At 40.9% G+C, this 23,736-nt stretch overlaps 1 protein-coding gene across 1 annotated transcript; it reads left to right on the forward strand.

Annotated features, from left to right (window-relative positions):
- Positions 1-270: 270 nt before the first annotated feature.
- On the forward strand, positions 271-13,566 carry LOC134653612 (beta-1,4-galactosyltransferase 3). The gene is made up of 5 exons (XM_063509010.1): positions 271-707; positions 8,527-8,620; positions 9,027-9,205; positions 9,965-10,186; positions 13,418-13,566. The coding sequence occupies exons 1-5, from the start codon at positions 373-375 to the stop codon at positions 13,545-13,547; spliced, it is 960 nt and encodes a 319-aa protein (XP_063365080.1). The 5' UTR covers positions 271-372; the 3' UTR covers positions 13,548-13,566.
- Positions 13,567-23,736: the final 10,170 nt, after the last annotated feature.

The raw sequence follows: 23,736 nt of genomic DNA on the forward strand, positions 1-23,736 counted from the left end.
GTATTCTTTAGACTACCCTCATACACACCTCTGTAAAATTTTACCATACATTTGATTTTAAGAATGTCAATAATAGTATAGTATGATTTTACGTAAACACCCGTTATTTTAAACAAACATACTGGTAAAATTACTGGCAAATGGCAGAACAAGGAGTAACAAAACGTTGACTGCCCAGAAAAAAACAAAACGCATCTATATGCAGCCATGATGCAGCCATTATGCAGCTGTTATTGACGTTTGTTTTGTCACTGTCACTTTACCTCAGTTGTCATGTCAACAAAGTGGTTTAAATCGATAAAAACGGGAAAAAAATAATAATTTGGTTATGAAATAATAAAAAGTGCATGTTACTTAATTGATTTTATCGCAATGCGGCAAGTTTTTAAGAAAAAAGTCTTATACGCTGGTGTGGTGGTAATAGTTTTGATTATATTTCTGCATCCAGATATGTGTGGTCATCGGACGTACGAATATATAAAAAAGGATGATATATTAGATAATTTGAATTACGGGACAGCTGAAAATTTTAGTAGTAATGCGTTAAGTGACTGCGAGTACCGTGATGTTGTGTATGACGAGAGTACGTTGTCGCCGGGTATTAAGGATGGGGATTTGGTTGAGGGTCATAGGATCAAGGAAGGAGGAGAATACGCGCCGCTAGAGTGCAAACCTAAGTTCAGTACAGCGATAGTGATACCTTATAGGTTGGTCTAAACTATGTAATTAATATAGTTTTTTTTTCTTTTATCAAAGACATAAAACAACTTGCGATAGGATCTTTTCATAATGAACAGGAAAAAAACATAGGTAAATAAAATGCTAGAGTCTGTGCGGAAAGAGAAGAGTCGTGGAATGTATGTTTTATCTTGATGGCTAAAAGTTTTATACTCCTATAATTGAAATAATTATAGCTTAACCAACTTAACCAAATAATATAGAATTAACTCCTCTTCTTATAATAATTTATCAGTATTCATTAATAGCCAGAGACGTAAGACACTTGAAATTAAGGGTCTATAAACTTCTAAACTGAAAAAAGATGTCATACCTATATGAAAGAAAAAGTGACCAAGGCCTTCAGTACCCAAGGCTGGAATCGAAACAGCATCCTCTGCATTTGCGGTAGATACCTAAAACCTATAATTTTGAATAAATTTTTAAATTTTAATTTTAATAATGCAGGCATCATATGAAACAGGCATTTTACCTGAACAATGGAAAACCGCCACCGTGACGCCAATATTCAAGAAAGGAAATAAGCTTGAACCATCTAACTACAGGCCGATAAGCCTCACTAGTGTAACATGCAAAGCTATGGAAAAAATCCTAGTAAAACACATTAGAGAATTTCTTGCCCTGCACAGTGTGATAGGGGACCAACAGCATGGTTTCTGCCCGCATCGTTCCACAGTGTCTAACTTGCTGTCTTGCCTCTCTGCCTGGAGTAAAAGTTTTAACAAGAGAGACCCTACTGATGTCATTTACCTTGACTATGAAAAGGCCTTCGACAAAGTTCCCACAGAGAGGCTACTCCACAAATTGGAACATTTGGGAATCCGTGGGAAACTATTATTATGGATAAGGGCCTTCCTAAAGCACAGAACCTTTAAAGTTAGAGTTGGTGAGACCAAGTCACGGCAACGAGAGATACATAGTGGAGTACCACAGGGTTCAGTTTTGGGCCCCGTGCTTTATATACTGTATACTGTTGATCTTCCGTGTCGCCTAAAATGCAGTATTAGTGCCTTTGCGGATGACACCAAGTTATTTGCTAACCCACTCGTAGACTACAGCCATCTACAAGATGATTTGGATGCATTAGCAAGCTGGTCTAAAGAATGGCTAATCAATCTGAACTCTGCCAAATGTACTATACTTCACATAGGAAATCGGAACCCCCGCCTGACTTACAACTTGGATGGCACCCCACTAACGGCTGTAAAAACACAAACTGACCTAGGCGTTAGGATCTCAGAGGATTTAAAGTGGGAAGAGCACATCTCTACAATGGTAAAAAAAGCCAGAAGCCTCATTTACCTCATTAGAAAAGCTTTCAAAACCTTGACACCAGAAATGATGTTAAAAATTTACAAAATGTACGTCAGACCCATACTGGAGTATGCTTTTCAAGCCTGGAGCCCTTACTTTGCCAAGGACATAGATATGCTGGAGAAGGTGCAACGGAGTTTCACGAAATTACCAAGGCAACTTAAGAACAAACCATATGAGGAGAGACTGAAGGAACTGAAGCTCACTACTCTTAAGCACCGCAGAGAACGTGGAGACCTAATAGAGACGTATAAAATACTCTCTGGGCACTATGACCTCAAGGATTTTCATGAAATGTTCAAGCGCAACAACAACACCCGTCTGAGAGGTCATCACTTAAAGTTAGAAAGGCATAAGTCCCACAGTAACCCATACAAACACTTTTTGAGCAACCGAGTAGTGAGGGCTTGGAACAAACTTCCTGAAGATGTGGTCTCAGCACAAAATGTGAACCAATTTAAAAATCAACTAGACAAGCACACCTATACATCTACTTGTCAATGACAACTATCAATGATTACTGGATACAGGCAATATCAGTTGTCACAACTGCCTGCCTGCTTATAGAATAATAATAATAATAATAATAGTAATTTACAACCTTCTGAGACAATGTCTTTCAGATCTATCTCTGAATCAGAAACCTACAAATACCTTGGTATGTCACAGTCGTTGGGTATTGAGGACGAGGGTATTAGACGGTCGGTGAAGGAGCGCTTTTTCAGTCGGCTCACAAAAGTCCTTAACAGTCTTTTGTCAGGAGGCAACAAAGTGCGCGCCTTCAACGCCTGGGTAATGCCCCTACTCACATACTCCTTTGGCATACTAAGGTGGACTCAGACCGAGCTGGACGCCCTGGATCGGAGGGTCCGATCACTGCTCACCGCACATCGCATGCTACACCCACGCTCGTCGGTTATGAGATTGTACATCCCACGGAAATGTGGAGGCCGAGGCTTCCTAAACGCCAAGGATCTCCACAACCGCGAGGTGTACAATCTCAGGAATTATTTCCTTAACAACGAGTGTGGGATGCATCGTGATGTGGTGGCAGTAGACAGGAACCTCACGCCGCTCTCCTTGGCAAACGAGAACTGGCGCAAACCTGTGGTACTAAGTACTGCGGATCGCAAGGCGGCATGGGAGAGTAAGGTGCTACACGGGCGGTTCTACAAGGCCCTCACGGGACCCGATGTGGACCTGCTCGCGTCGGTGAACTGGTTACGATTCGGGGACCTCTTCGGAGAAACCGAGGGTTTTGCCTGTGCAATTGCGGACGAAGTAATGATGACGAACAACTATCGGAAATATATCCTGAGGGACGGTACGGTCGACATTTGTCGGGCATGCCGCCGTCCCGGAGAGTCACTCAGGCATATCATTTCCGGTTGTTCTCATCTTGCTAACGGCGAGTACTTGCACAGACATAATCTCGTAGCCAGGATTATTCACCAGCAGCTTGCTCTTCTATACGGTCTTGTGGACCGCGAAGTACCGTACTACAAGTATTCACCTGTGCCGGTTCTCGAGAATGGCCGTGCCACGCTCTATTGGGATCGATCTATTATCACTGACAGGACTATTGTAGCCAATAAGCCTGACATTGTGATAATAGATCGAGCGCAACGCCGGGCCGTGCTCGTTGACATCACCATCCCCCATGATGAGAATCTCGTGAAAGCCGAGAAGGACAAGTCCAGTAAGTACCTAGACTTGGCTCACGAGATAACCGCCATGTGGGATGTTGATTCGACGATCATTGTCCCGATAGTTGTATCAGCGAACGGTCTAATAGCGAAGAGTCTCGACCAACATCTTGAGAGACTCTCGCTAGGTGGTTGGATCAAGGGTCAGATGCAGAAGGCGGTGATCTTGGACACGGCGCGGATAGTCCGTCGGTTCCTCTCTCTGCAGCCCTGACCACCGGCAGCTTGGGCCTTGCCCCGCTGCTGGCGGCACCCTAGGTTAGGTTTTTTTTATAATATATTTATAAGTATTTTGTATTGTTTTTGTAAGTGTTTTTGTATTTTATTTTTATATCCATATTATAAATTAACCTAACTTAAGATGATAAATAAATAAAGAGAATAATAATAATATCCGCCTATCGTTCAAGAATACTGCCTCTGTTTCAGGCTCTTGAACCCACCATCACCGTGTCGGAGCAGCGATTATCGGATCAGGTGCGCGTCATTCAGCGGCTAAAGCGGTTGGATGACTCGACACTTGATCGGCTTCGCCTGGAGGCTCTCTCTGCTTGCGCGGCCTCCACCTCGGCGCGGGACCCGCCCGCGACGTCGCCGAATCCGGTGCCCGCACCCGACCGGGCACCGGGGGCACCGCGGTTGGATCTCAACGCCGACGAGGAGGAGATCGCGCAGAGTGTGAGTAGTACAGCCAATGAGCAACTGAGGAGGACTCTGGATGAGGCGATTACGCAGTATCGCTCCACTCCCAACACTAGGCCACGATTACCACGTTTGCCTATGAATAGACGCAATCTAGCGCTAATGGGAGCCCTAAACGCTTTACTAGAGCCATATTTGCGGACTAGTAAAGATTTAGATGATACGCACGCGATCATGTATTGCGGAGCCATCGCGGCGTGCCGTGTTGCACGAGTCAAGTTTCCGGACTCTGAACGTGCACCTAGGACCGCCGGAGGTGCCCCCGCATGGCAAATACGGATCGAGCGACGTATCAGCTCCTTTAGGACTCTTATCGCAAAGCTGATCTGCTTCAGGGGGGGCAACAATCGCCCCCGAGTAATGCGCTTTGTAAACCAGGCGTTCGCGGAGACGGATATCAGGCCCCGCGACTACATGGCCAACGTTACGGAGCGCATCGACTTTCTAAAGCAGAAAGTCTATGCATGGGCAAACCGTATTCGCCGCTACAGAGAGCGTGTGGATCGATTCCAGCAGAATCGTCTTTTCCAGAGTGACCAAAGGAAGGTGTACCGAAAGTGGGAGGAAACCAACCTTCGTGAGTCCGACACGCAGCCGCCGGATCCTACTGTCATGACTGACTTCTGGCGTAGCATCTGGTCGGTGCCTGTCGGACACACCGAGGGGAGTTGGATGAATGTTGTCGAGCGTGAGTGCGAGTCCATCGAAGCTATGGGGGTAGTCACTATCACCCCCGATGACGTAAGCTGTGCCATCCGCACGACCCAGAACTGGAAAAGTCCTGGGCCGGATGGATTGCACAACTTCTGGCTAAAATGGTTCCGATGCTCGCACTCCTGCTTGGCAGCACAATTTCAACAAGCCCTCGAGCTTGGTTCTCTCCCACCTTCCTTAACAACTGGTGTCACCTTCCTGCTCTTCAAGTCCGGTAGTACCACGGAAGCAAAAAACTACAGACCCATCACATGCTTGCCTACACTCTACAAGCTCCTTACATCCATTTTGAGAGCAAAAATCAACGCGCACATTGTCGCAAATAATATTTTGGCTTCCGCTCAAAATGGATGTAGGGTTGGGTCCCGTGGTACTAAAGAGCTCCTCCTCATAGACATGACCATATGCCAACAAATCCGGCGGAACAAGGGGGCCCTCTCAGCCGCTTGGATTGACTACAAGAAGGCCTATGATTCGGTGCCTCATTCATGGCTGGGGAGGGTCTTAGAGCTGTATAAAGTTGATGCAACTTTGAGAGCCTTCCTAAGCGCGTGTATGGGGCGGTGGACCACAGTCCTTCGTCAACCAGGAGGCGGGAATGACCGCTCTGGTCCGCAGGATTTTATAAGGATTGAGCGAGGAATCTTTCAGGGTGACAGTCTGAGTCCCCTGTGGTTCTGCCTAGCTCTGAATCCCCTCAGCACCCTGCTGAAAGATTTGGGACTAGGTTGCCGGCTTCGGAGAGAGGGTGAAGTCATTTCTCACCTTCTGTACATGGATGACCTCAAATTATTTGCACCAAATAACCAAGACTTGTTGGACCTACTGAAAACTACCGAAGTCTTCAGTAGTGCCATCAACATGGAGTTTGGTGTCGATAAATGTGCGGTTATACATGTAGAGCGGGGGAGGGTTATAAATTCAACAAATTTACAACTCTCTGAGACAATGGCTTTCAGATCTATCTCTGAATCAGAAACCTATAAATACCTTGGTATGTCACAGTCGTTGGGTATTGAGGACGAGGGTATTAGACGGTCGGTGAAGGAGCGCTTTTTCAGTCGGCTCACAAAAGTCCTTAACAGTCTTTTGTCAGGAGGCAACAAAGTGCGCGCCTTCAACGCCTGGGTAATGCCCCTACTCACATACTCCTTTGGCATACTAAGGTGGACTCAGACCGAGCTGGACGCCCTGGATCGGAGGGTCCGATCACTGCTCACCGCACATCGCATGCTACACCCACGCTCGTCAGTTATGAGATTGTACATCCCACGGAAATGTGGAGGCCGAGGCTTCCTAAACGCCAAGGATCTCCACAACCGCGAGGTGTACAATCTCAGGAATTATTTCCTTAACAACGAGTGTGGGATGCATCGTGATGTGGTGGCAGTAGACAGGAACCTCACGCCGCTCTCCTTGGCAAACGAGAACTGGCGCAAACCTGTGGTACTAAGTACTGCGGATCGCAAGGCGGCATGGGAGAGTAAAGTGCTACACGGGCGGTTCTACAAGGCCCTCACGGGACCTGATGTGGACCTGCTCGCGTCGGTGAACTGGTTACGATTCGGGGACCTCTTCGGAGAAACCGAGGGTTTTGCCTGTGCAATTGCGGACGAAGTAATGATGACGAACAACTATCGGAAATATATCCTGAAGGACGGTACGGTCGACATTTGTCGGGCATGCCGCCGTCCCGGAGAGTCACTCAGGCATATCATTTCCGGTTGTTCTCATCTTGCTAACGGCGAGTACTTGCACAGACATAATCTCGTAGCCAGGATTATTCACCAGCAGCTTGCTCTTCTATACGGCCTTGTGGACCGCGAAGTACTGTACTACAAGTATTCACCTGCGCAAGTTCTCGAGAATGGTCGTGCCACGCTCTATTGGGATCGATCTATCATCACTGACAGGACTATTGTAGCCAATAAGCCTGACATTGTGATAATAGATCGATCGCAGCGCCGGGCCGTGCTCGTTGACATCACCATCCCCCATGATGAGAATCTCGTGAAAGCCGAGAAGGACAAGTCTAGTAAGTACCTAGACTTGGCTCACGAGATAACCGCCATGTGGGATGTTGATTCGACGATCATTGTCCCGATAGTTGTTTCAGCGAACGGTCTAATAGCGAAGAGTCTCGACCAACATCTTGAGAGACTCTCGCTAGGTGGTTGGATCAAGGGTCAGATGCAGAAGGCGGTGATCTTGGACACGGCGCGGATAGTCCGCCGGTTCCTCTCTCTGCAGCCCTGACCACCGGCTGCTTGGGCCTTGCCCCGCTGCTGGCGGCACCCTAGGTTAGGTTTTTTATAATATGTTTATAAGTATTTTGTATTGTTTTTGTAAGTGTTTTTGTATTTTATTTTTATATCCATATTATAAAATAACCTAACTTAAGACCAAAAATAAATAAAGATAATAATAATTTTAAGGCCAGCATATACACTGAATGACACTGTAATACTTTGCGTAGATTCAAAATCGTCTCCAATATGGTAGGTATACGGGGGTTGTTAAGGGATAAAATGGCAGAACGCGGTGTTGTATACAAGGTGTCCCAAGAAGTAGTGATATACTGAAGCTGGGAGGTAGAGGACCTAGAGCGCTATCTGAATCACCCCCATGTATGTTCCGCGATTTTTCGTATTTTCGGAGTTATGATTTTTTTAAATTTTTCACCTATCGCCGAGTACGACGAGATTTTTATTTATGGTGACGTGAATTATTGCGGTAGATGCTTGATTTTTTTTGTGTGCTAAGCGGATAGATAGGACAATTCAGTATGGTAACATTTACTATCGTTAGATCTTTGAATGGAATTAAAAAAAAGTTAATGCCAAGAAAGATAAAATTACCCAGTATGTTCACAACTTCAAGGGCGCTTAAAAAAACATACTGGGTAATTTTATCTTTCTTGGCATTAAATTTTTTTTTAATTCCATTCAAAGATCTAACGATAGTAAATGTTACCATACTGAATAGGCCTATCTATCAGCTTAGCACACAAAAAAAATCAAGCATCTACCGCAATAATTCACGTCACCATAAATAAAAATCTCATCGTACTCGGCGATAGGTGAAAAATTAAAAAAAATCATAATTCCGAAAATACGAAAAATCGCGGAACATACATGGGGGTGATTCAGATAGCCCTCTAGGTCCTCTACCTCCCAGCTTCAGTATATCACTACTTCTTGGGACACCTTGTATACAGCGTTTATTCCAGAACTGATTTTGACCCATTACCCACATAATATTTACATACCTAGTAAAGTCTTCCACCCAAGTACATATATCACAATTTACTTGTTTTTTATTATTAAATAAAGGCAATATCGCTGCTTTTCAGAGACAGAGCTGAACAGCTGCGAGGATTCCTCATCTACATGCACATGTTCCTGAGACGTCAGCTGATCCACTACCGCATCTTTGTGGTAGAACAGGTAAAGGTTTGAGATAAGAGCAGGCAGCCGCAGTAGTTTTTTTGGTGACATAAAGGTCGTAAAGAGCTGCAATTTTATAACCAAAGAGTCACATGTTTATAACTTACATGTTTGGTATACCTGTTAATTTAAGTTAATCAATAAAAAATCTGTACTGACGAAAAATGTACTATACTAAAATAATTTACAACTAATATTATAAGCAAAAGGAGTTGAAAATAGGATTCCGGTGCATCTGGTTATAATATACTAATAATGTCCGCTACTTGACACTAGATGCAGACTACGAAATAACTAGCGTTTTGGTAACAAAATTGATGTATGGAGTTACCACTTTTTCTGTACTTATATTTCTCTATGGTAAAACTTACAAGTGTATCTTCGGCCTAACAGCGGTACTTTACAGGTGGACTCTCGGCCCTTCAACAGAGCAAAGCTGATGAACGTAGGCGCGGTGATCGCCGCCCGCGCTGGCTTCCCCTGTCTCGTTTTACATGATGTCGACTTATTACCGCTACGGCCTGCCAATATTTATGCGTGCACGAAAAACCCCAGGCATCTGTCCTCGAGTATTGACAAGTTTAGGTAAGTTGCAGTTTGTAGGTACATTGACTCAACTCTCAGCTCATTTTTTCAGCCTCAAGCGATGTCTCCTGTCTTGTATATCTACGTCTGTACGGAGAACCCCAGGCATCATTGAGCATAGACAAGTTCAGGTAAGTTGAAGTTAGTAGGTACACCAAGCAACATAATGGGGTTGGCCGGTCGAAGTATTTAACAGATGACGCCATCATAGCTTGCCCTGTCAATCCCTAGAATTGTGTCGATTTTTTTTTAATGCCCTGGATGCCAGCCCTTTAAGCCAAATAGAAAAAGGGGCAAGCTATGATGGCGCCATCTATGCAAACCTTTGACAGTTGCCAACCCCATTGCATGGAGACTTAATGAATGCATTAATAGGCAACGCACTTGCGACTCTGGTGTTTCACGTGTCCATGAGCGTTGGTATTTGTTTATCATCAGGCCATTCGTGCACGTTTGCCTCCCATATCATAAAAAAATCGGCCAAGTGCGAGTCGGACTCGCATTCCAAGGGTTCCGTAAATTAAGTCCGACTCACGCTTGACTGCACATTTCTAATAGGTTTTCCTGTCATCTATAGGTAAAGAACTATTTTGTGTTTTTTTTTTTAAATTTTAGGACTAATAGTTTGGGAGATAGGAGGGGGGCGGGGATGGTCGGTCAGACAAACAGATGCACGAGTGATCCTATATGGGTTCCGTTTTTTCCTTTTGAGGTACGGAACCGTAAAAATAACTAATTTTACCTATCGCATCATTTCAGATTCGTCCTACCATACCTGGACCTTTTCGGCGGCGCCATAGCGATAACAACCAAACAGTACTTGGACATTAACGGCATGAGCAACGAGTACTACGGCTGGGGCGGCGAGGACGACGACCTGTACATACGTCTGGAGGCGCACGGGTTGAAACTGTGCCGGTTCGAACCCGGGACCAGTCGGTACCACATGCTGACGCACCGCCACGAGCCACGGACTAATACGTGAGTATTGTACATACGTCTGGAGGCGCACGGGTTGAAACAGTGCCGGTTCGAACCCGGGACCAGTCGGTACCACATGCTGAAGCACCGGCACGAGCCACGGACTAATACGTGAGTATTGTACATACGTCTGGAGGCGCACGGGTTGAAGCAGTGCCGGTTCGAACCCGGGACCAGTCGGTACCACATGCTGACTCACCGGCACGACCCACGGACTAATACGTGAGTATTGTACATACGTCTGGAGGCGCACGGGTTGAAACAGTGCCGGTTCGAACCCGGGACCAGTCGGTACCACATGCTGACGCATCGCCACGAGCCACGGACTAATACGTGAGTATTGTACATACGACTGGAGGCGCACGGGTTGAAACAGTGCCGGTTCGAACCCGGGACCAGTCGGTACCACATGCTGACGCACCGACACGAGCCACGGACTAATACGTGAGTATTGTACATACGCCTGGAGGCGCACGGGTTGAAACAGTGCCGGTTCGAACCCGGGACCAGTCGGTACCACATGCTGACGCACCGACACGACCCACGGACTAATACGTGAGTATTGTACATACGTTTGGAGGCGCACGGGTTGAAACTGTGCCGGTTCGAACCCGGGACCAGTCGGTACCACATGCTGACGCACCGACACGACCCACGGACTAATACGTGAGTATTGTACATACGTCTGGAGGCGCACGGGTTGAAACTGTGCCGGTTCGAACCCGGGACCAGTCGGTACCACATGCTGACGCACCGACACGAGCCACGGACTAATACGTGAGTATTGTACATACGTCTGGAGGCGCACGGGTTGAAACAGTGCCGGTTCGAACCCGGGACCAGTCGGTACCACATGCTGACGCACCGGTACGAGCCACGGACTAATAATACGTGAGTATTGAAATAATACCTTTATGAAATGTCTGAGTAACGTGTATGACAACTACTTATTCCATTCGTGATTCGTTTATTTAAAAAGCGGCCAAGTGCGAGTCGGACTCGCCCATGAAGGATTCCGTATTTAGGCGATTTATGACGTATTAAAAAAAAACTACTTGCTAGATCACGTTCAAACCAATTTTCGGTGGAAGTTTACATGGTAATGTACATCATATATTTTTTTTAGTTTTATCATTCTCTTATTTTAGAAGTTACAGGGGGGGGGGGGACACCCATTTTACCACTTTGGAAGTGTCTCTCGCGCAAACTATTCAGTTTAGAAAAAAATGATATTAGAAACCTCAATATCATTTTTGAAGACATATCCATAGATACCCCACACGTATGGGTTTGATGAAAAAAAAAATTTTGAGTTTCAGTTCGAAGTATGGGGAACCCCAAAAATTTATTGTTTTTTTTTTTTTTTTTTTGTGTGAAAATCTTAATGCGGTTCACAGAATACATCTACTTACCAAGTTTCAACAGTATAGTTCTTATAGTTTCGGAGAAAAGTGGCTGTGACATACGGACGGACAGACAGACGGACAGACGGACAGACGGACAGACAGACAGACATGACGAATCTATAAGGGTTCCGTTTTTTGCCATTTGGCTACGGAACCCTAAAAACAAGATTGTATGGTATGGCTGAATATTTAACTCTAACCCTGATTAGCTTTGTTTTAAGTATTAAGTACTACCTACATACGAGGGGTGTTCAAAATATTCTCGGTATGAGAATGAAAACAAACAAGTACGAAAAGTTTGATATTTTTATTTTTCAATATACTCCTCCCCTATGTTCATACACTTAAAAGATCGATCAATTATTTTTTTTAATCCCTCGTAAAAATATTTTTTATCTTTCGTGTAAAAATGCTCCTCCACTGCCGCCTTCAATGCTTCATCGTCAGAAAATTTATTTCCACGCAGATCCTTTTTAAGATTGGGGAGCAAAAAGAAGTCGCTGAGGGCTAAGTCCGGACTATACGGTGGGTGAGTAACAGTTTTAAACCCACATTCAACAATAGCTGCCTTGGCAATATGAGCAGTATGGACGGGGGCGTTGTCATGCAGAAGCAGAATACCTTTGGTTAACTTTCCTCGCCTCTTTTCTTTAATTACATCCTTTAATTGACGTAGAATGTTAGCGTAGTACTGTCCTGTGATATTTACACCTTTTTCTTTATAATCGATTAGTAATACTCCTTCACAATCCCAAAATATCGTGGCCATGACCTTGCCAGCTGAAGGGATGACCTTGAACTTCTTGGGATGAGCTGAACCCTTAATGTGCCACTGCATGGACTCTTGTTTACTCTCTGGGTCATAATGATGAACCCAGGTTTCATCTCCAGTAACTATTCTTTGCAGCACCTCATCAGGATTTTCACCGCACAGGTTAATAAAATCGGAACAACAAGCTACACGCATGTCTTTTTGAAGCCGAGTCAGCATTCGCGGAACCCATCTTGCACTTACTTTTGACATATTAAGATGGTCATGTATAATATCATGTACGGTACCAATAGAGAGATTGGTTACTTGTGCTATAGATTTTACCTTCACTCGACCATCTTCCAATATAAGTTTTTCCACTTTATCAATATTTTCTTGTGAAGTAGCTACTACAGGCCGGCCAGGTCTAGGGTCATCTTCAATACTCTCCCTTCCGCGTTTAAACTCGCTTGACCACTTTTGAATGGTAGATAAAGAAGGAGCAGACTCACGGTAAACACAATCCATTTCCTCTTTTATGGTTTTTTGATTTTTACCCTGTTTTGTCAAGAATTTAATCACGCATCGATGTTCTAATTTAGTTAACATTGTCAATTCGCACATGATGTTCATGTTTGTTCAGCAATTGCAGAAAAACAAAAGACCATCTCGGTTCGAATTATACTTTTTTTTAATGTCAATGAATAAACCTTAGCGGCCAGTAACGAAAGAAATTTTAGAAGAGGTCGTAAGATATCAATACCGAGAATATTTTGAACGCCCCTCGTACTACATACCAACATGCCTATGTTAAATATTCATAACTCTATAAATTTAATTAGTAACCAAAAACAAGAATTAAAGCATATAAAACCCTAAAATTAGGGTTGCCAGATACAATTATCACTTTTCGAGACCGTGATAAAATTTGGAAGAAGTAAATTATTTATCCCGAAATGGATTTCTTAATTTTCTAAACAAGACAAATTTCCATGGCTACACATCAGGATGTCCAGATAAATTCAAAACAAAATATCAGAAATTATTTTATTTTTGTAATTTGTTTTGTTTCAGGCAGAAGGTAACCAATTTATTGAAAAACGCAAAAGACAGACTAAAAGGGGACGGGCTGAACTCCCTGCAGTACACAGAAGTGGCAACAGTACTCCACCCTCTATTTACTCATATCATGGTTGATCTTTAGCATATCTCTTACAAATAGTATTTTAGACACCACAGTGCTTGGTTTATAGAAGCATTATGCCACTATAGTGACGTACTCAAGTAGTATATAAGACTAAATGTTACAAGCAAATGTTCATTGATTATATTAGACGTGTAAAGTCGTAGAAAAATATATTTTACAGTACATATGGGGCTACTTTTCCGCACTAGTGCGTAAAATAGCACTTTTCGTGCGTATGTCGAAACTTTAAAGTGCCATATGTACTGTAAAACGTTGTTCGATACACGTGCGAATAGGTAATTCGCAACTCGTGTCAATTTAAAACACTCCCTTCGGTCGTGTTTTAATTTATCGCCACTCGTTTCGAATTTCCTATTTTTCGCACTTGTATCGAAAATAACTATTGTGCTTCGTATTTAGCACTAAGATTCGGTTTCAGGCTTCATACATTTTGGGGGTATTTGGGCGCAGCATTCCATTTTTATCGCCTGTCACTATGCCCGTCTCTTTAGCACTTACATACTTGTTAGAACGTGACAGGTTTGGTGACAAGAGATTAAAATGCGACAGTGCTACCGCCGCTTCGTTTTTTTTAGCATTAGAAATAAGGTAAATAATCTTGATGTGTCTTTTAATTGAAAAACACATTTTAAAAATAAGTTACGGTAAATATGTAACAATTATGAATCTAATACGATCTTTTATAGTCTTCTGCTTTCATAAGTAATAGTTACTGATTTTTAAAATGTGTTTTTCAATTAAAAGACATGTCAAAATCGCTTACCTTCTTTCAACTTCTTCTAATGCTAAAAAAAATTAACTATGCTTTAACCCTTATGGGATTGAGAAAAATAGTTACATATATCGTTTGCTGCACCCCTAGCACATGATTGGCGCGACAGTATCTCGCGGCGTGATAGACTACCCGTCTCTTTTTAACCGTGTTAATAAAAGAGGCACGGGTAGTTTATCTCGCAGCGAGATACTGTCGCGCCAATCGTGTGCTAGCCCGCCTGCTGCGACTAAAATGCTTGCTATAAAAAATAGTGATCCAGTAGTAAAAAATATGCCTTAACAGTACAATAATATTAACTCCAATAAGTCAATTTGTTAAATTATTCATAGGTATGTTATCATTCCTAGTTCATTTAAAAGTCTCTTTAATTCGAATAGCTACTAAAATAAGTAACTAGATTTATCACAACTGATTTAAATTTCACAAATGTTTGAACGCTTCCTTGAAACGATCATCATGGCGTGTGACTAATCTTTTTAAAAATTATAAATGGCGGAGAACGGGTTAAGCCAGAAAACTCAATCTGTTTTATGTTTGATATTGTTAAAAAAACTTAGTTGCATATTTTTACAAGACTAGTTTTAACTTTTAATGTGTCGTAAATGGGTGAGTTCCAAAAAAAAAATTACGTAGTTTTTTGTTTTTAGTCTCGAACTTTTTTTGTATTGTTTTAACTCATTAGTATAATTGGGTTGGTTTGAATTTAATGTTTTAATTTATTTTAATATATTCGTACATTATGGGTTAATCGACAAATCGATAATACTTTGAACAATCGATTTTCTTTTTTTATTGTTTCAAGTATAATCGATTTGGAACATCACGATATTTTGTATGGTTTTTACATGCCTATGGGTTTTCATTAAGTACATACGTTTATTAGATGATTCGTACTACTTATGTAAGTAGTTTTTAGTTTTTTTTGAAGCATTGTAGTCTCGAACTTTTTTTGTATTGTTTTAACTCATTAGTATAATTGGGTATGTTTGAATTCAATGTTTTAATTGATTTTTAGTATATTTGTACATTATGGGTTAATCGACAAATCGATAATTCGAACAATCGATTTTCTTTTTTTTTTGTTTCAAGTAATCGATTTGGAACATCACGATATTTTGTATGTCTTTTACTTTCCTATGGGTTTTCATTAAGTAGGTACATAGTTTAATAGATGATTCGTACTACTTACATATCATAGTTGTACTGTATGTTGTTATGTATATACATAAATCACGTAACATTATGTAAGTATTTTATAGGTGCGGACGCAATTCGACATTGCTATTGACGGGACGTGACATGGCTGCTATGTTTTGGATATAATTATGGCCTTTTAAAACTATTTTATGTTCAAATAACATGATTTTACTACTAAAACAGCTATAGCTACATTTGAGATGTTATTGGCGAAATTAGGTATCAACGGCGAAGATGGTTTTGCTAACCATAATTTTCAATGAATTGCAATATTGTTAATGGGGGTTTATTAATTAATAGAGAATTTGTACGGGCGGCCAAAATATATGGCCAAGACTTGAAAATAGGATAACCTAACCGAATTTTTAATATTTTTTTAATTGAAAAGCCTGCATGACAACATACACACAACTTAACTAACTTAAAATAACAAATTATGTAGTATCTATCTTTTCGTCTAAAATATTTTGTATTCTACCTATTATTGTTTTCATATTAAAGTGTTGGCCAAATGTTTTGGCGGGTACTACTAAGGTACTTAAGGGGAATTGAGTTTTGTGGTTAAATTGTGATTTTGAATAGAAATCCCGATAATCATACAAATTGGTATATAAGGATACTATATAGTTATAAGCTTTTAGTTTTTAGTGTTAGATATTTGTTTTCCTTGTACAGTAGTACGATTTCGTATTTTGATACGAATAAATTTGTAGACGATTTTGTTATGCCCCATAAAAGAACCTACCTCCCGAGAAGATGTCTAGTACGGTGTGCTAATCTGTTAGCATATAATATTGAAGACCCCGTCGTGGCTAGCCCGGCGTCTAGTAGCCTTAAGTCGCCTAATAATATTGTACGCCTTGGTAGTGTAGGTTTTGAGATGGAGCCGCCTGGTGATATGAATTTAAACTAATCGCTCCGACAACGTGTGCACCGGCCGGCTCCGTTCCTATTGATCGCTGCGATGCTAGTATGATTAGTAAAACCAATTTATTGAACTTGGTTCACCAAAATATCCAAGGATTTACCTGTAAGGAACTCGAAATTGATCTGTTTTTACAGTCCACGAATGTTGACATTCTCTGTGTAACTGAGCACTGGCTTAAAGGTCATGAATTTATGTTTAACTTCAATAATCATAGTATAGTAAGTTCTTTTTTTAGGAAATCTTGCAACCGCGGCGGGTCATTGATAATGGTTAAACATAATTTAAAAAGTAAGGAGCGTAGAGACATTGTTGACATGTCTGTGGAACGCCATATAGAACTTTCCTGCGTTGAGTTGGAACAATTTATAATCATATGCGTGTACAGACCCCCATCGGCAGACTATAACTTATTCGAATCGGTCATAGATGAAGTGCTTAGTGCTGTTTTTAGAAGTCAGAAAATTATAATTGTATGTGGTGATTTTAACATTAATTTGCTAGAAAAATCGCCATTATGTGGAAGGTTACTAAATACTTTTAAGTCCTTCAATTTAGTCAATTTATTTTGTGAACCTACTAGAATCACGGCAACCAGTGCTACATGTATAGATAACATCTTCAGTAACCAGGATGCGATTTGTAAATCTGTTATAAATACCCTAAGTTCTGACCACTGTGGAGTAAAAGCCTCGTTCAGCGGGAAAATTGAGGAAATTCCACAAGACACTATGTGCAGACCGATTTCCGAAAGGCGTTTGGAGTTATTCAATCGAAATATCAAGAGAAGATTATGTTATCTTTCATGTACCCAGGATAACCCTGACTGTTTGAGCTCAGAGTTGTTTAACTGTATTAAAAAGGAATTTGATGCCTGTTTCATTCCAAAGAAGTTGCAGGGCAAGATCAAGACTAAATTTAGCGACTGGGCTACGCCGGATATTCACGAGAAGAGACGCCAACTCTATGATTTATATGATTTGAGAACAACAGATAAAAGGCCGGAATTTCTAGAGTACGTAAAGAATTTTTCAAAATCTTTTAAGATGATGTGTGTCGCCGCTAAAGCTGATTATTTGTCCAAAAAGATTCTAAATTCCAGCGATAAAGTTAAAACTGTATGGCAAGTAATCAACAACGAAACTGGAAAACGTAAAATGAAGGATCCGCATTACAACCTACGAATCGCTGACACTTTAGTAAGTTCCGACCGTGAAGTGGCAGATCATTTCGAGCAGTTTTTCTCGAATATACCGGTAGAAACAACAAAGTCACTTAATTCATCGCCAGAGGTCGCTGAAGAAATTCTGAAGACAACCGTAGCGGAATGTACAGAAATGTTCACATTTTCTTATGTCACTCCGAATATAGTTCTTAAAACTTTCAGATCATTAAACTTAAAGAAAACGGAAGATCTCTGGGGATTATCAGTAAAAGTATTACATTCTATTGTAGAATCGATCGCACCATATTTAGCCGGGATTTTCAACAGATGCATTGATACTGGAATTTTTCCAGATATTATGAAACACAGCAAAATTATCCCACTGTTTAAATCTGGAACGAGAACAGACCCCACCAACTTTAGACCAATTTCTATACTACCGGCGTTAAGCAAAGTTTTCGAGAAACTTATTCTTAATCAACTTTTGTCTCATTTTAACAGAAATAAATTGCTTGACAATAATCAATTTGGTTTTACCCGAGGTCGGTCAACTACTGACGCCGGTGCGGTACTTCTAAAACACATCTTTGACGCTTGGGAAAAAGCTCAAGATGCTGTTGGAATTTTCTGTGATCTATCAAAGGCATTTGATTGCGTTGATCACGAGAATTTAAGAAGAAAATTATGCCGCTATGGGATAAAAGCTACTGCCCTTGATCTTGTTTCTTCGTACCTTTCGGATAGAACTCAGCGAGTAGTTATCAATGGAGCTCAATCGGCGGGGTCTCCAGTAGCTCTTGGAGTGCCTCAAGGTTCCATTCTTGGTCCCTTTCTGTTTTTGGTATACATTAATGATCTACCAAAACTAGTGCAAGATAGACATGATATAGTGTTATTTGCAGATGACACGTCTCTTATATTTAAAGTAGACAGGAAGGAAAACAGCTTCGATAACATTAACGATGCACTTTCCACCATAGTAGACTGGTTTACGGCAAATAACTTACTTTTGAATGCCAAGAAAACCAAGTGCATCAAATTTACGCTGCCGAACGTCAAGCAGGTAAACAACAGCAATATTAAAATAAAAGGTAATACGCTGGAATTCGAAGATCGAACGGTTTTCCTTGGAGTCACTTTAGACGCAAAACTGCAGTGGCATGCACATATAGCCACTCTAGCCGGCAAACTTAGTTCTGCTGCCTATGCAGTGAGGCGAATCAGACAGCTGACAAACGTAGAGACGGCCAGGCTGGTATACTTTAGCTACTTCCACAGTGTTATGTCGTATGGAATCCTGTTGTGGGGAAAAGCGGCAGACATTCAGACAATATTTGTGCTGCAAAAACGAGCTGTACGTTCTATCTATGGACTGGGCGCTCGAGCATCCCTGAGAGAGAAATTCAAAGAAGTGAACATTCTTACCCTTGCATCTCAATACATACTTGAGAATATTATGTATGTTCGGAAAAACGTCCACGAATTTAAGCTTAACAGTGATATCCATAACTATAACACTAGAAACAAACATAAACTTTCTGTGCCCGCCCACCGCCTCCGTAAGGTTAGTACGTCTTTCGTCGGGAACTGTACACGTTTTTATAACAAAGTTCCCACTGATATAGCGAATTTACCACTTAACAAATTTAAGTCACACATTAAGCGCTCCTTGTTGAGTAAGGCGTACTACACTGTAAATGATTTTATAGATGATAGAGATGCCTTTAAGCCGGCAGCTTGATTTCGATAGTATAATAAGAGTTAATATGTATTGTTTTTCTTTTCTTTTTTTTTCTTTTCATTGTGAATTAATCATGCTAGTCTCCAGTAGAATTGACACATGAGACCATCATGTTCTCGATTAATTAGGTATATTGTTTATATTGCTTAATTTAATTTTAGTTTTTGACACTTGGAGACCTTATACATCTCTAAGTTTTAATTTTATTTTTAATTTGTTTGTACATATTTATATTTTTAATGATTCTGACACTTGAGAGACCTATACATCTCTTAGTCAATATAGGGCATTTTGCTTAGTAATTATGTGAAGATATACCGTTTTTCATGTAACATACAAGAACAAAATGTTGTGTCTCACAGCTATACATTATTACAATTTAAATATTAATATGGCCCGGCAGCTTGAATATGTCATGCTCGCTTAAAAGTCTTTGCTTACGGTGGCGTTGTTGATCGGGTCGCCACTTTCCCGAATGAAGGTTGAGAGAGGCGATGGCTGAGATACGCGTCATACTCGTGAACGGGTGCTGTTTGTGGAGACTGGTCTATTTAAGCTAACACGAGCTATTATATTTAGTAACTTTATTTTTGAGTATAATTACATGGACACACCTCATTCGGTTCTCGTATGCTATTTTATTTTTACTATCATTTTCTTTAATTTAATGAATGTTTTAATTAGGTATACAGGATTTTGACTCTTGGAGACCCTATACATCTCTAAGGATAATTTGATTAACTACTATATATTTTAATCTTTTAGTTATGATGACACTTAGAGACATTTACATCTCTAAATAATTTTAGATTATAGTTTTTGTATCTTTGTGTTTTTTTTTTTTTCAATACTATTGTTATTGCGTTTTCTGTAATTCGACATTTAGAGGCTTTATACATCTCTATGTTAGTTTGATTTGATATTTACGGCTTAGTTGTATTTTATAATTATTGATGTGTTTTTTTTTTTGCTGTATGTAAATTCCATATTGACGTGTAAAAGTGCCCTTGTGGCCTATTTGCTGAATAAATGTTGATATTTGATATTTGATATTTGATATTTGATATTTGTTACTATTATCTATTATAAAAATGCTTTAAATCCTATTAAATGTAATTAAAAATATTTATGTAATATGTCAGTGTTTGGGAAATCGAATCTCCTTATCGGTATAGTACAGTCGCCATCATGGCTCCTCTACACAATGGGCCAGCGCCGGCCACTCCAAGGGACGCATTTATGCATTAGAGGGAGCGAGTGATATTGCTATCTCATTCTACCGCATGGCTGCGTCCCTTGGAGTGGCCGGCGCTGGCCCATCGTGTAGAGGAGCCATCAGATATATCGGAGCGGCCAAGGTGCTTACAAATATCTGAACACGCCTCTATTGTCAAGGCGTTAGAGTGCGTGTTCAGATATTTGTGAACACCTTGGCCGCTCCGATAGCGACTGTATCTATCTACATTGAATTACGAGCCTGATCCAAAACAAAATGAGACCACCATATAATACTAGGCAGGTTGGCAGGTACCTGCAGGTAGTTTGGCAAGCCATTTCCGTCAGTAGAAAAAGGCGGCAATTTTAAAAACTGTAGGCGCGAAAGGTTATCCCATAGAAGGGCGTTTTTTTTGTTATCCTCTACACTTTTTTTCAAATTTGGGATTTTTTATGTTATTTCTACTCAGAATCACGAGCTCTTTCTATCCTAATAGGAGAAAAAAAGTGTCCCAAAATTTCCATACATTTTTCGATCTTTCCATTCCGCGACCGCCATACAAAGTATGAAAAATGGTGACGTACCTAATGGAAATAAAAAACCTTAGGACACTTTTTTTTTCTCCTATTAGGATAGAAAGAGCTCATGATTCTGAGTAGAAATAACATAAAAAATCCCAAATTTGAAAAAAAAGTGTAGGGGACAACAAAAAAAAACGCCCAGAAAATTATACTTTCGCGCCTTTTCTCTACTGACAAAGTGGGTTTGCCGGAGTATCTGTATATGTTACGGTATATTTTTTCCCGAGCACTGAAACACCTATAGTTTTTTGGTCAAATAGTGTAGTAATACCTACATCCTTTCCTTGGAAACTCGTCTAAAGACGAGTTTTCAGGTATCGCTCAATGCATAATACACTCGAATAATTTTAAGAATAGCTTACTAGTTACTAATTAATCGCACATTCACTGCCAGCGACCCGCCAGGCGGATTCTCTATTTGTAGGCGCTTTTCGCTACAAAGCGGGAAAACGCGTTATCGGTTATAAGCGTAGCGCGTGCTGGCAGTGAATGCGGCTATGTGGGCGTCAGCTGTTATCCTATAGAGAAATGTCAAACGTTACATAATATTATTTAGGTTAAGTAACTTTACAATTTTTAGAGTTCCGCACAAAATTGTTCGCGGAGCTCTTATGAGATCACTTCGGTCTTGCAAATCGGCTAAATGTGTTTTTGGGATATAAATTTCAATTTTAACCCAGCAAGTGCAAGGTCCAGGGTCCAGGGTCCAGGGTCTAAGGGTCTACCTATGATGCAAACGCAACGCAACATTAAAGTTTTCTGACCGCAACCGAACCTTTTGCCGAAGCATGATTTTTATGCAGAAACCAAAACTTCGGTCATACACTATGTATTTGGGTATAAAAACACAGCTTGAGACGTATTTGCGTGTTGTATTGCAGTTTATATGCAGTGTTGTTAACTTTCTTGGGCTGTAACACACTACATAGGTATTTGATAGTTATCTGCCACCTATCCCATAACAAATGTGACCCGTAGCCGCGCTAGGCGGCACCACTATCGCTTATAACTGGTTTCGGTCTAGGGATTAGTTGATTTACTAAAAATATCAATCCACGTGTATAGAAACCATGTAGTTTGCTTTATTAAGAATATATTTTCTGATAAATACATTTTATGACGCTTATATCTTATCTTTTTTCATTTATTGAACACAACTATAAATAATGTGAATAGAATAACTACCTAAGCCCGAAGTACGCCTAACAAGCAGGATATCTCCAAATATTTGTTATTAAAACTTTTGGTTTTTGAAATAAGTAGGCAATTGTTGATAAGTACCCGTTTTCCAAATGTATTAATATCACGGAACCGAAAATATCTATACAATCGTTTTAAGCCATTTTTCAGAGGTGGGATTTTTTTTTAAAAAACAGCATTCTTTTGTTTTTTTCTCATTTGACAGCGATTCAGTGAAAGCGTGAACTTAAAATTGTGAAAATGGAGAAAGAGCAGTATCGGTCTGTAATTAGATTCTTGTTTTTGGAAGGAAAAACATGTGATGAAATAAAAGTAAGAATGCAAGTTGTTTATATGACTGAATGTGATACCACTGAATGTGCTCCTTCTATGGCAACCGTCAGATACTGGTTTAACGAGTAAAAGCGGGGGAGAACAACCGTCTTTGATGAGGATCGCCCAGGCCGCCCAATTGAGGTGACTACAGACGATATGGTTAAGAAATTGAAAATATCGTTTTAGCCGACCGCCGAATTGAACTTCGAGAAATCGTTGATGCTGTAAATGTTCCAATCGAGCGGGTAAAAAACATATTAGAAGAAAAATTGGGTATGAAGACAGTATCGGCGAGGTGGGTGCCGCGTTTACTCACGGAGGAGCAAAAACGGAACCGACTGACTACTTCGGAGCAGTGTTTGGCCGTGTTCAAACGTAACCCGAAGGAGTTTCTGCGTCGTTTCGTGACCGTAGACGAAACGTGGGTTCACCACTACACCCCGGAAATGAAAGGGCAGTCGAAGCAGTGGATTTTACCGGGTGAACCTGCTCGAAAGATAGCAAAAATCGTCCCAACGGCTGGAAAGGTCATGGCGACCGTTTTTTGGGATTCGCAGGGTATTATACATATTGAGTTCTTAGAAAAGAGGAAAACGATAACAGGGCAGTACTATGCCAATTTATTGGATGAATTTTACGCTGTGTTGAAGGACAAACGACCCCATTTAAAAAATAAAAAAGTACTGTTTCATCACGACAACGCACCAGCTCATTCGTCTAGAGTTGTGATGGCTAAATTAACACAATTACGCTATGCCCTATTGCCTCACCCCCCGTATTCTCCAGATTTGACCCCATGCGATTTATTTTTGTTTCCCAACCTGAAAAAATGGCTCGGTGGTAAGTGATTTGGATCAAATGACGAAGTCATTGCCGTCACAGAGGCCTATTTTAATGACTTTCCGAAATCATACTTTTTGGATGGTTTATTGAAGCTTGAATATAGGTGGAACAAGTGTATAGAGCTAAAAGGAGACTATGAAGAAAAATAAATGCACATAAACCAAAACAACTGATAATTTTTTTCATAAACGGGTACTTATCAAACAGCCCTCGTAATTTATAATACAT

Source organism: Cydia amplana, chromosome 13, assembly GCF_948474715.1.
Source record: "Cydia amplana chromosome 13, ilCydAmpl1.1, whole genome shotgun sequence".
In the NCBI taxonomy this organism is placed as follows: Eukaryota; Metazoa; Arthropoda; class Insecta; order Lepidoptera; family Tortricidae; genus Cydia; species Cydia amplana.